This window comes from Conger conger, chromosome 13 (assembly GCF_963514075.1).
Source record: "Conger conger chromosome 13, fConCon1.1, whole genome shotgun sequence".
In the NCBI taxonomy this organism is placed as follows: Eukaryota; Metazoa; Chordata; class Actinopteri; order Anguilliformes; family Congridae; genus Conger; species Conger conger.
In genome coordinates, this window is record NC_083772.1 from 28,877,306 (window position 1) to 28,891,091 (window position 13,786).

Consider the following 13,786-nt stretch of genomic DNA (forward strand, 5'->3'; position numbering starts at 1 on the left):
TTGGCAATGCTAAGTCACAGAAAAAGACTGTTAGAACAACTGTAACAATGGCCAGTAAACTATTAGGGATTACGTTACCAAGTATGGAATGCATCTACACAGACAGAACAGTGAATAAAGCAAACAACTTTGTCCAAGTGTGTCCAGCTGCTCTGGGCAGGAGTTGCCCCTGTCCAAACTATTGTTCTTTCCTTTACACCTATTTTACACCTATTTTACTGCAAAATATATGTATGAGTATGTCTATTTTTGATTTTATATGATAATATGATTAAATATCTTGTGATTATAGGTACAAATAAAAAAGTCTTCATCTATCTAATTGACAGGGTTCCCAAACATTTGCACAGGACCTTCTTCCTTTTTTAAAAAAAACTGTAAAATATTAAAATAAAAAGGAATCTTGCTTTAAAATGTGAAGAAATGTGTCATGTTTATTGTTGTACCATTTAAATGTCAGGTTTGCTTCTGTTCACTCAGATATTACATGTAAAAGGCTTTTTGACCACGGGTGCCCACATTTTTGCACACTACTGCATTTGCATTAACAAGCTGGTGTACAGGTCTACCTAAGAAAGTGATCACTAAGTGTATTATGGCTCTGTGGTCCAGTACCCTAAAAATGTATTCCCATTGGGAATAAAATGGGGGTAATCACTGAGATTTCACATCGGTTTTACCCATTATATGTTTCCGTGTATTTTGGTCAGGTCTGAATAATATTATATAACATTTTGGAAGAAAGATACAGAATAGCAAGCCAAAGCTAGATGCTAAAATTGCAAAGATCTCTACAGCTACTGTGAACTTTCCCGGTGAGCTGACATAAGCTGGTATAAAGGTGATCCAGACAGCACAGAATATGAGCATGCTGAATGTGATGAATTTGGCTTCATTGAAGTTGTCAGGCAGCTTACGAGCCAGAAAAGCCAAAACAAAGCACAATATAGAGAGGAGTCCAATATAACCCAGCACAGCCCAGAACCCCACTGCTGATCCTACATCACATTCTAGAATTATCTTTTCTTTGTAGTGCTCCATGTTCTTGTTGGGGAAAGGAGGGGATATTGTTAACCAAAGCACACAAATAAGGACCTGTATGAGAGTGAAAGCAAAAACACTCAGTCTCTGCTGGGGAGGCCCAAACCACTTCATGGCATTACTGCCTGGAAGTGTAGCCCTGAAGGCCATTAACACCACTACTGTTTTTCCCAGAACACAAGAGATGCAGAGGACAAAGGTGATCCCAAACGCAGTGTGGCGCAGCATACAGGACCACTCAGAGGGCCGGCCGATGAAGGTAAGAGAGCAAAGGAAACACAGTTTCAATGAAACGAGCAGCAGGAAGCTCAGCTCTGAGTTGTTGGCTTTCACAATGGGTGTGTCCTTCTTTGTAAAGAACAACAAAGCCACAAATGCAGTTACACACGCTCCAAATATGGAAAATATAACAAGCACAATCCCCATAATTTCTTGAAAGGACAGAAATTCAACAATCTTTAAAACACATTGATCTCTTTTAGCATTCGACCAGTATTCTTCCAAACACTGAATACAGTCATTAGAATCTGTAAGAAAACAATGAATATTATTAGAAACCTCTTACAGTACAGATGCTACACAATACAAAATGCACAGCTTAGAAATATTCTGTCTAGAAGGGCTATGGAGTTGACTGAATGACCACAACAAACTGGGTAGTGTTACCTGTAGCATTGCTGATTTCTCCCTCAGCACAGGGCACACAGTCATAGCAGCAGACTGGCCTTCCTCTCTGCACAGCCTTCCGGGTGCCTGGGGGACAGCTCTCACTGCACACCGACCTGGGTTTCTGTTCAATATGTATTTAACTCATGTTTTAAGCACCAATGGATAATGTGATGTGTTAATAATAATTCATATTTATAATATTTGTATAATAATAATTTTCAATATTTTATCAAATCAGACATAAAATACCAGAGGTAGATTATTGCACCCTGAAGAATGATAATTCAAGTCTTACTTTCTGATTTTTTGCTTTATTTATGTATGCCGCTTACATTTTACACTCTTGTAAATTCAGAATTGTGAAAATATATTTTGAAGGGATAGGCCCATGTTCAGTTTCTATCTTGTGAGTTGGACTCCAGGATGTATTCTTGATCCTCTCCTTTTATAGAGGATGCATCAGATGCATTCTTGCCCAATGAGAACTATAGTTGTGTTCAAATAAATAGCAGTGCGTTACAAAAAGTGAATAAAGTGCAACTATTTTTTTGTAGCTTTTAGTTCCATATTTCAAATGTAATGGAAACATTACACATTTAATTCCAACTCAAAGCAATAACACATTTTTATTAAGTCTGCGTTATTCTTTTACAGGAAGCAAAGAAAAGGAATATTAATCAGTTAAAAAAAATGGCAGTGTCAACATTTTTCAACTCAAACATTACTGTATAAACTGAAGAAATTTTTCAAGATTGAACTTCACTTTAAATTACTGAACTAATATTTAGTTGCATAACCATTGCTTTTGATAACTGCTGCGCATCTGTGTTGCATCAAGTTAACCAACTTCTGGCACCTAGGAACAGGTATTTCAGCCCAGGATGAACAAACTACATTCCACAGTTCCTTTGAATTTTTGGGGTTTTCTTCAGAAACTGCATTTTTAATGTCACCCCACAAGTTTTCAATGGGGTTGAGGTCAGGGAATTGAGCTGGCCACTCTATTACCTCAACCAAGATGTTCCTCGCTTACTTGTGTGATTGGGGTTGTTGTCTTGTTTAAACAGCCAGTTCAGGGACATTTCCTCTTTGGCATAGGGCAACATAATCTCTTCAATTATTTTTGATATATTCAAACTGATCCATGATCGCTGGTATACGAACCCAACACCGTAGTATGAAAAACATTTTTGCACCACCATGTTTCACTGTCTTCACAGTGTACTGTAGCTTGAATTCAGTACCCGGGGGTCGTCTGACATACTGTCGATGACCACTAGACCCAAAAAGAACAATTTTACTCTCATCAGTCCACAGAATGTTACGCTATTTCTCTTTGGGCCAATCGATGTGCACATTTGAACTGATTCTGCATTTGCCATTTGTTCGACAATGGTGCTATACGGAGGCTTCTTTCTGATAGCTTAGCTTCGATCAAACGTCTTCTGACTGTTACAGCACAGGTAATTGTAGACCATCTTTGATCTTTCTGGAGCTGATGAATGGCTGAATCTTTACCATTCTGACTATTCTTTGATCCATGTTAACAGTAGTTGCTTGTTTTCTTCCGAGTGTTCCAGGTTTTTGTCGCCATTTTGAAGCATTTGAGTTCATTTTAGCTGAGCATCCTATAATTTGCTACACTTCTTTATATGTTTTCTCTTCACCAATCAAGTTCTTAATCAAATGAACAATGTTTGGCATGGCCCATTTTAATTTTACTTCAGAAGGAAATATATTTTGTAACAATGTGTAAAACATTTGCTTCCCTTCTTCTTTAATAAAGGACAATTAATGACACCAGTTTTTTCTCAGAATTAATTAAAATTAATTCTGAATTAAACTCCACACTGCCATTATTTGAACACACCCCTTTCAATGAATGAGTCAATTACTCCGAACAAGCAGTGTGCATGTCATGACAGTTGGGTCTGTTGTTTTTCTATTACACTACTACATCTACAAGTAGATGATTTGCCATGCAGAAATATCACTACTACTAGTAACAGTGGTTCATCAGGTTACTGATGTTGTCCTTTTTTAACATGACTGTAATATCCCACCATTCATTGTGAGATGGCAGATGAGTAATCAGATTAGACATTTTTAGTTTCACAATTTCTGCAATTAATGTTGCTAAAAACTTAAGTATGAAAATGAGGAGAGAAATACGTATTATAATCAACAAATCCTATCTTTCTTTAAGCATAGAAGGTAGCCCATAGCTAAAAACATGTATGCGACTCAGCTATTACTTATTGCTTTAACTCAATCAAGTCAAGAAAATGAAAGTAGGTATCTGTGCTGTTATCAGGCCACCTTGTTCATGTCATTCATCAACTCTTACCTCTTTTTGCCCACCTGCCCAAACCATACTAACAGGACTCATAACAAACTGCTGACCAGATGGTAAAGAAGCATCATAGTAGCCAACTTCTCTGAACTCCACTGCACCATCAGGAGCAAGCTGCCAGTTCACAACCTCATATCTGGCTATTGGGTCCCCGTTACTGTCAAAAGAGACTTTCTCTCCAGTTCCTGAAGTGAAATTGACTTTTTTGAGAGCCCTAAGTACCTGTAGAGAAACAAAGATTTCACCCGAGAAAAATGCTTGGTTGGCTTTGCAAATAAAGGCAATTGTATTAGCTGTGCAAGAACTGTTTATTGAGTTACCTGCCAGGGTTGTGTTTTCACACTGTTTGTGCAGCTTTGATGGGGTGTACATGCCAGCAGGTCATGCAGAGAATGAGCAACAGCGTATACTGCTTTGTAAACATTGTTGGAGATTCTAAGTTCTGCTACATCAGTGTATTGGTTTTCCAGTTCACTCAAGCTCTCAGAACCAGTGCAGGGGGCAAGGTGAGGCTTGTTGTCTCTATTTCTTAAATAGCACTGAAAAGCAGCTTCCCAAAAGTCTGTAACAACAGTATTATTTGGGTACTGGGATGGGTGAAGTTTTAATATAAATTCTTTGAAGCCATTTATTTTGCCTTTGGTGACAGCAAAGCCAAGAGATCCTCCCAGTATTCTGAAACTCATACGTGTGGCGAGATTGTTTGCTGTTATCCAGCCTTCACTGCCAACCATTTGGTAACCCGTTATATTCTGAATGGTCAGCTGCTCCAATAACTTTCTCATTTCACCTTGACCAAGGAATGCTACAATTACCTTTGTAGTCCCTCTTTTGATAACATCTACAACCGACAGTAATTTATCTGGTTCTGTTAAGTGAAATTTTTCAGAATACTCAATGCAGATCCCTTCTTGTTGAGCAGCTTTTATAAATCTGGCCATCCCGTTGTTGCCATAGTCATTATCAGTTCTCACTGCTCCTATCCAGGTCCAGCCAAAGTGCTTCACCATCTGAGCCAGGGCTCTGCTCTGGTAATAGTCACTGGGAATTGTTCTGAAGAACGAGGGAAACCTTTTTCTGTTGCTCAGACATGCACATGTTGCAAAGTGACTGATCTGAAAAAAAATGTGAAAAATGCAAAGGATAAAATTTACTCAGTGGCCACTTTATTAGGTAGACCTGTATGCCAGCTTGTTAATATTATTTAATCAGCCAATTATGTGGCAGCAACTAAATGCATAAAAGCATGCAGAAGTGGTCAAGAGATTCAGTTGTTTTTCAGACCAAATATCAGAATGGGGAAGAAATGTGATCTAAGTGACTTTGATGATGGAATGATTATTGGTGCCAGACAGAGTGTAGTAGTTTGAGTATCTCAGAAACTGTTGATCTCCTGGGATTTTCATGTACAACGGTCTCCAGTTTGCAGAGAATGGGGTGAAAAACAAAAAATGTCCAGTGAGGAGCAGTTCTGTGGGCAAAAATGCATTGTTAATGAGAGAGGTCAGAGGAGAATGGCCAGACTTGTCAAAGCTGACAGGACGGTGGCAGTAACATAAATAACCACACATTACGACAGTGGTATTCAGAAGAGCATGGGTTGCCAGGTTCTTTAATAACAAAATTTATATTTCTCTATTCAACACATTCAAACACGTTTTCTACCCAGCCCAAAAAATCGCATCCCACAAATGTGAATTTTTCAACTGCAGCTGGACTTATAGGCGTGAAAACCATGGAACTGGCAATGTATCTAGGCTATTATGCCTATAGGTGACACAGTAACATTTGTTGTCATGGATAAGCTGCAGAACTAACCGTGTCTGTGTGAATTAATAGGCTAGCTAGGTAGAGGACGTCTTTTACAATTACACCTTTGCACAAGCCTCAAGATCTGGCAGTGTTCTACTTCAGACTTTACAACTCCAGATATGAGCATCACTTGACTTGAAAACAGCTTAAATGTAGTAAGCAAGCAATGAAGCAAACCATTTTCAATACAAACTGATTTTAAAATAAAATTTGTTCTCCTTTATTTTTCAATGAAATACTAAGAATCACAAACAGGTAGGAGGTAAACCTATACATTTTCTGAATAAACTATACTACACTGCTGGGAATTACTATATTTTCAACAGCATACATTACATTACATAGGGTCTTAAAATTTAAAATATCTAGGGGTCCAGAAGCTTACCAAAAACCTCCCCAAACAAGACAAAAATGTTTTTTTGTCATTTTTACACCAGAGCCCCGTTAGCAGAGTTACTCATCACAATATGTATTTACAAAAAAGAATGCCACTGTAATATTATAATATCAACCTGTAAGAAGACAATGTGCTGTTACCACCTCCTACAGAATGGACAGTGGGTTGACTTTGGTAGGCATAAAATTAACAGTGAAAGGTGAAAAGAAAAATGGCCAGCAACCAATGCAAAACATTCAAGCTGAACTATAGTAGGTCAGGTCAGCAAGATGAATCCTCCAAACAAATACTGTCAGTTACATGTATGTAAGTGGTAAGGCAAAGCAGAAACATAGCTAACTTGGCTAGCTAGCTAGCTATATAATTAAAATAGTGTAAACAATAGCGTTAACTAATAACTAGTTACTACTTACAGTCTGTATCATGTAAAAATCCAGTGCTTCTCTTCTCGCTTCTCTCTTCTGATTCACTGTCCAAATTTATATTAGCTGGGAGAGAATATGCCTTAGCCATGCGGAGATGTTCTCAGAAATCAATACTGTGTTGCTATAGAAGACGAGAAACGACAATTACGAGCACCTGTTTCCACTTAAATACAAAAAAAATTTCTGTGAGAAAAAAAAGCTTCCCCTGTGTTTGAGCATCTGTAATTTAGTTTTTGTAATATTTAGAGTAATTCCAGCTTTTCGGCAAACAGTCCCCCAAAGAGGTACCTTTAAGAAGAGACCAGGATTGTGCCTGTAGTCAAAAAGTTGCAAGGTTTATGTTTTTGAAAGCTGATAGTGATCGACAACTCTGTTGAATCCAAATTCCAGTCACACAGAGGAACTATATTTAGTGAAATATATATTTATTTTATTTTATTCCCTTGCATTTTAGTTGTAGCCATGGTATAGGAGGTGTAAACCACTCTATGCCTGTGAATATACAAGAATATATAACACTTTAGGGTGTTTAACAGACCTTGTCATATATTCTTGTATATGCACCACATGTCGTGGTTTATAGGGGAGATCGGGGTCTGTTGCAACACGGTTTGCCTTTTACCCAATTACTAAGAGACAGCTTGCATAACAATGACAGTATTACGTACTGAATATCTTCAATCTATCAACTATTGATGTTTATTAAAATCGATGTTCGTTATAATGGGTGAGGTCAGTTGTTAGAGTTTTTTTTAAACTGTTTGGGAAACTAATGAATATATTTTACGATTAATTCTATGTATTCAAGTTCATGTTTCTTCATTGTATTTCTTAAAGATGGGATTAATATGAGATCCAACCAGATTTCTTTTTTTTATTTTTTTTTTAAATTACTGTGCCTTGTACTTGAGTTCATGGGAGCACTGGTTTTTCATCCAGTCCAGTTCATCTCCATCAGCACTGAGGAAAATAAAAATAAAAATAGGAAATACCACAACCTAATGTGCTTGTAAAGTGGCTTAAGAATAAAAAAATATTTTACCTTCTTAAATATGACGTTGATATTGACATTAAACTGGTCCATTGAGGTGAAAGAGGGTGTGCATAGGGATGTGCAATGTGATTTACAGCACTCAAGCCTCTTTCTGATTGGGCAAAAATATTTCATAACAATTGTCCCCATGTCACAACAGACCCGATCTTACATACACTGAGTAAGCACTTTATTAGGTATTTATTAGACCTCTTTTTTAGACTTATTGTTCTTCTGCTCCTGTAGCCTATCCACTTAGAGGTTTCACATGTTGTGTGTTCAGAGATGCTCTTCTGCATACCACTGTTGTACATTACATTAATGGCATTTGGCAGACGCTCTTATCCAGAGCAACGTACAACAAAGTAATGCGTTACTGATATCTTCCTGTCAGCTTTGACCAGTCTGGCCCTTCCCCTCTGACCTCTCTCATTAACAAGGCGTTTCTGCCCACAGAACTGCTGCTCACCGGATGTTTTTTGTTTTTCGCACCATTCTCTGCAACCTCTAGAGACTGTTGTGTGTGAAAATCACAGGAGATCAGCAGTTTCTGAGATAATCAAAGCACCCTGTCTGGCACCAAAGTCACTTAGATCACATTTCTTCCCCATTCTGACATTTGGTCTGAACAACAGCTGAACCTCTTGACCATGTCTGCATGCTCTTATGCATTTAGTTGCTGCCTCATGATTGGCTCATTAAATATTTGCATTAACAAGCTGGTGTACAGGTCCACCTAATAAATTGCTCACTAAGTGTATATACACTTGTCAGGTGTACTGATCAAAAGTTGAAATCTATTCTAATTCCGTAATCCAGAGTTGCCAACTTTCAGGTCTGTTTAGCGTGAGTTTAAATGCTCCCCTCCAAAATAAATTGCATTTTTAGCATGAGATGGATTGTCAATAGAAAAATAAGGGATGCTCCCGCCTGCCACAGCCCCGACCCAAACTAGAACATTTAAAAAAGGTTGCCAGTTTTAAGATATTTTTCATGCTTCCATGGATTTACAGTGGTATTATTTCTATAACCATAAAGGACGACAATTTGACAAAATTCATGCCTAGACATATTTATTCCAAGATAAAATAACAAAAGCATACATTATTAGTGAAACAGTTATTGAAGAACATGTTATTTTGTAATAATGATTTGATTTGCAACTGATTTGTATTTGTAATACTGACTTGCTGACCCTGTTTGTTTTTCTTTTTAATACACTGTATCATATTTATGAATTATAATATAGAATAGACTGAGTGGGCTATTTATTAATCATTTTAAATTGTTAATTGTCATTTATAGGATGTATTATAATCATATTTACTGTACTATACCTATAAACTAGGAACTATAAGTTAAAAGTATCTAATGGCTTCATTTTACCAGTCCAAAACATTTAAGCATAGATGGGATAGCTACCAGAATGATAATTTGCACAGAATTAATTAAGCCTATATCGCCTAAATATTATTTTCACTAACATAAAATGAGCCTAAACAACATACCATAGGCCTATCCATCTCAGGGGAAATCTGAGGTAAAAGGACTTGAGCTTACATTGCTCTTTTGCTGCTCTGATATGGTGATCACCTTCCACATGCTGTCTCATGTCAGAAAGTCCACTGTGGGCGACAGAAAAAGCTCTACGGCAAACTGTCAAATTTGCATTATTTTAGTTGCCACTGAAAGGCCTGATCCACTGGTATTCTATCTCTCATTCAGACTTGTACCTGGACTTGTGTTTCATGGGTGGACTTGCAGACATGACATTGCCTGTCATTTTCTTCTGCATATCACTGGTTTGGAGCTTCTCCACTCTGTCTCGTGAAATCATTTTGTTTTTTATGAACTATTATGTTATTCTCACCACTGTGAAGACAAAGTATATGTATGTATATGTGTGAAAAATCATTTTTCACTCCGGGACGATCCCGTATTTTAAGGGACGGGCGGCAGAGCCTGGCAGAGCCTGGCAGAGCCTGAAAGCGTGATCTGAACACCAAAAGCATGAAAATTGGCAACTCTGCATAATAACCTTTCTTTACCATTACATTTTCCCAATAGAAAACCCCTGCTTTGGATTGGAGTCCCAAACATATTTGACATACATATTCTCATTTCACTTACATGAAACAAATTACTCCCTGTTTGGGAGGACGTACAAAGGAGTAAATTAACTCTTACCAGTGGAATCTGAAATAATCCAATAGTTGCTGCAATTGCAATGGCATTAGTTGAAATTGACGCCCCAACAATGGCCTGCACTACTGCAGGTGTGGAGCATGATGTGTCGGACAGTGTTTCCTCATAACCATTCATCAAGGCCATGGCCGCTCTTAGAGAGTATATTGGAGAGACACAGGAATCATAAATCTTATATCCAAGAGAGACACCTGGGAGGAGGTCAGTTCTGTTGTTTATTTCTTCAGTGGCAAAGATCATAGTCTGGGCCAACCGGAATTCTCTGAAATGAACCCTAGAAATTACATGATTTATTATTGCTTGACAGGCTAACCATCTGGTGGGTAATTTACTATTCAGTAGATTACTTTTACAGATTAATTTAATATTATTGTATACTAAGAAATATTATTGATATTACCCTTTAATTTGAATCACAACAGAAATGTTTTTGTTGAATTACTACAAATACCAAAGAGCAGCTAAATATGAATTAATACTTAATCTCACCGTGAACAATTCGGGTGCTCAGGTTTGGTGTCAAATTTGATGGTTATTTCCCTGGGAACTTTGTGCAGTGAGAAGACCCCACCAAGGTTGATGTCTCCATGTTGATAGAAGCTGGGCTTGACTGCCCTCCCCAGTCTTCTGCATGGTGGGGTCTTTGCTGCAGCCCAGAGGACTGTCAGTGCCAGCAGAACGGTCTGCAGTGCCATCCCACTGCACATCTCAGATCCAGCAATGCAGTGTACCAGTTTTAAATACAGCAGTTTTTTTCCCTCCTTCAATCTGTGATTCTCAAAGGCATTAACAGGAAAAGTGGGTTGAGCAAAAGCAACAGAGGCAACAGTCATTACATTTCCAGGAAACACTGATCATTATGAACTCTTTTCAGTTTTGTTAACTAATATGGAGGGACATATAGTGCCAAACAATGGTTTTGAGGTTTAACCTTTTCAGTTCTGAGCCCAATATGAAGTGGCTCCACTCAAATCCCAAAGGGTTTTGGCTTTGGTTGAGAAAATTGAGAGAATGATTAGGGTTTTAATAGGGACTCAAAACAATACTATAGCAGTCATTTTGATTGGTTGAAAAGGTATATAAGGTATAAATGGCACTCTTGCGATTTTACAGTAGTTACACTTGAGTGCATTATGGCACTCTTGGGACTGAAAGGGTTATTTGCCATTGCAAATTTTACATTTTTTAAATGTTTAGGTCTGCCCTGAGCCTAGAATTCAGTTTCTCAGTGGGCCTTTTCTGTTTTTAAAGTATTTAGGCCAGGGGTACTCAACTCCAGTCCTCCAGGGCCGGTCTGTCTACTGGTTTTTGTTCCAACCATTTGCCATGTTTTTAATTTCCTGACAGCTCTATAAATTACCCTGGTTCAAGCCTGTACTTGAGATCCTGAAATGGATCAGCCCTTTCTTGTGCACCCCTGATTTAAGCCTATACGTTTATATATTTTACATATATGTTCTTTCAAATCAACATTGTAACCCTGCAATAAAATTACCTGCCATAATTACATGCCATATTTAATCGCTGAGCACTGAGGTATTTCTAGTTGGATATACTGCACTGGCACAAATTATGGAAACACTGTATTCATAAATCGATTTCTATGATTAATGCAATATTTTACAGCAATTTCTCTTTTTGGATCGTCATAGCCGTGACCTTTATTTACAGGGAAATCCTAATGAGAACAATTCTCTTTTACAGGGGTGCTCTGTTCAAGATAAAATACAATAAAAACAAAAATTAACACACTCCACAAAATTCAAGATGTTTTGAATAAATCACTGTAATTAGAATAACCAAACAGACAAGTTTGAAACAATAACATTTCCACAATGTTAAATTATATTATTACATGAAACACCTGGACGATCCCCAAGGCTACATACTTTATATATTATCATTTTGACTCAGCACTGAAATTATATAAATAAATAATTTGCAACGGCTGACTAATTAGCTAGCTCCACAGTTGTTTCTGTTGTAAGCTGCAATGTTTACTTCTTGGTTTCATTCTAAGACCAATAAATTATTTTTTGGTCATAGGTTTCATTCTAGATAACTTACTGGTCTATCTAATTTGCCAGTTACAATTCAAAAGTCAGTCATCTCATCACTTAAACTGACTGAAGCTGAACAGCGTTGTTCTAGAGGTTTAGCTAACTTTTCTGTGGTATAAAACAGCACATTTTAGTTTTATTATGTGGGGATATTGGGACTACAAATAAATACAGAGGTGGAAGAGACAGACTATGGGGTCAGTTTTAAAATACAAACAACAAACAAGAATAAATACAGTAATCCATTTTGGTGGTCAGAAAAAATCAACTGAAAATTGGCCGCTGAACCTAACTGCCAAGTGACATTTGCAAAGCTATGATTGCACACTAAACCAACTCGGAGAAGGGGTTTGATGATGATGAGGGGACTTTGAGTTTTTAATGTTTTATTTTAAAAATTACAAAAAAGAAGGCCGATATTACATGTTTTTGGGCACACAAATAAGTTATTTTTGTATACAAATAATACAATTATTTATTTTCTAAGTATTTCCTTTTTAGATCAAAGTAATAATCAATTCTGAGCTGTGGATATTGCAAATTTCCTTGAAATAGTCTACAAGACACAACTTAGTCGATGCCAACATTTTTCATCATTATTGAGTTCAAATTCAGAACGTGGTAAAACAATTGCAAAGTGAGTAGTTTTCTCCTAAATATTTATCATTGGATATTCAGTATTTTGAGTGGGTTAACGTAAAATGAATGTCAATGTACATTGTATTGTGTTTATTTTCCTTGTTAAATGTACAGCCCATTGCCATATTTTGTAGGGTACTTTATTAGCCTTCCAGCTAAGTCAGGATTTGCTACATTTTGTAAGTTGCTGAATAGATTTATTTGCTCAATTCAAGTGTATATTCTTGTGTATCTTTAGCACATGTATTAGTGAACATATATTGTCAGATGTATTTTGTTTTAAAACTTTAAAGATACTTAGTACAGATTTATCTGCATCAGAATTAGCACATTGGTACAGCGTTCCAAACCCCAGAACCCCAAACAATTAAAGTAATTGTGTCCTGTGTGGAACCCAATTCTATAGGCTACACATAGGGACAAATGTGTCCTGGCATATTAGGCTACATTTTTTCTGGGAAAATGGCTAATATATGCAAAACAACAGAAAAAACTAAACTGAGAACATAGTTAAAGAAACCGGAAGTGCATTATTGCAACTTCTTCACTCACAACAAATCTGGCTAGGCAGCACAGTGCACTTTTACACACGTCTGAATCTCCAGTTCCACAAAGAACACACAGCTTTGACTATTGGTGTGAGCAGAGATACTCTCAAATCACTCACATTTCATGCATTTGGAATGTAGTCTATTCTGTTTGCTGTCTTTCTGAGCAGCTTTTACCTTGTGATGTTGAATTTCACTTTTTCACCGAGGAAAAAACATAACAGTAATATAGTTAATATAGCCAAGTTATTTTGTTCTTGTCTTAATTGCCATAAATAAAGGCAGATGAGTTGGCTAGATATTGTTTATTGGCGAGATATTGTTATTGTTTTAATGTAACTTCTTTACTACTTTCTATAGCAGTTAGTATTACTTTATATATAGTCAGTACAATATTAATGAATGATCAAGCTGTAAGCCATTGGTTAGTTACTGGTAGCTAAAGCAACCTGTTCATATATAAAAATCGGTTGGATTCATATTAGGTTTATATTAGGATACTCCATATAATGAATGCAATGAGAATTGTATTTTTTTGCCCATAATAGAAGGAACCCAAAGGCTGGTGGTCATCCTACTAATCCACAGAGTGCTCGTTTCTTGA

At 37.0% G+C, this 13,786-nt stretch overlaps 1 protein-coding gene across 1 annotated transcript; it reads right to left on the bottom strand.

The window, feature by feature from the left end:
* Window positions 1-654: 654 nt before the first annotated feature.
* LOC133108166 (extracellular calcium-sensing receptor-like) lies at window positions 655-10,642 on the bottom strand. The gene is made up of 6 exons (XM_061217602.1): window positions 10,425-10,642; window positions 9,918-10,209; window positions 4,384-5,178; window positions 4,058-4,285; window positions 1,708-1,831; window positions 655-1,568 (listed from the first exon to the last, which is right to left on the bottom strand). The coding sequence occupies exons 1-6, from the start codon at window positions 10,640-10,642 to the stop codon at window positions 655-657; spliced, it is 2,571 nt and encodes an 856-aa protein (XP_061073586.1).
* Between the last annotated feature and the right edge of the window lie 3,144 nt (window positions 10,643-13,786).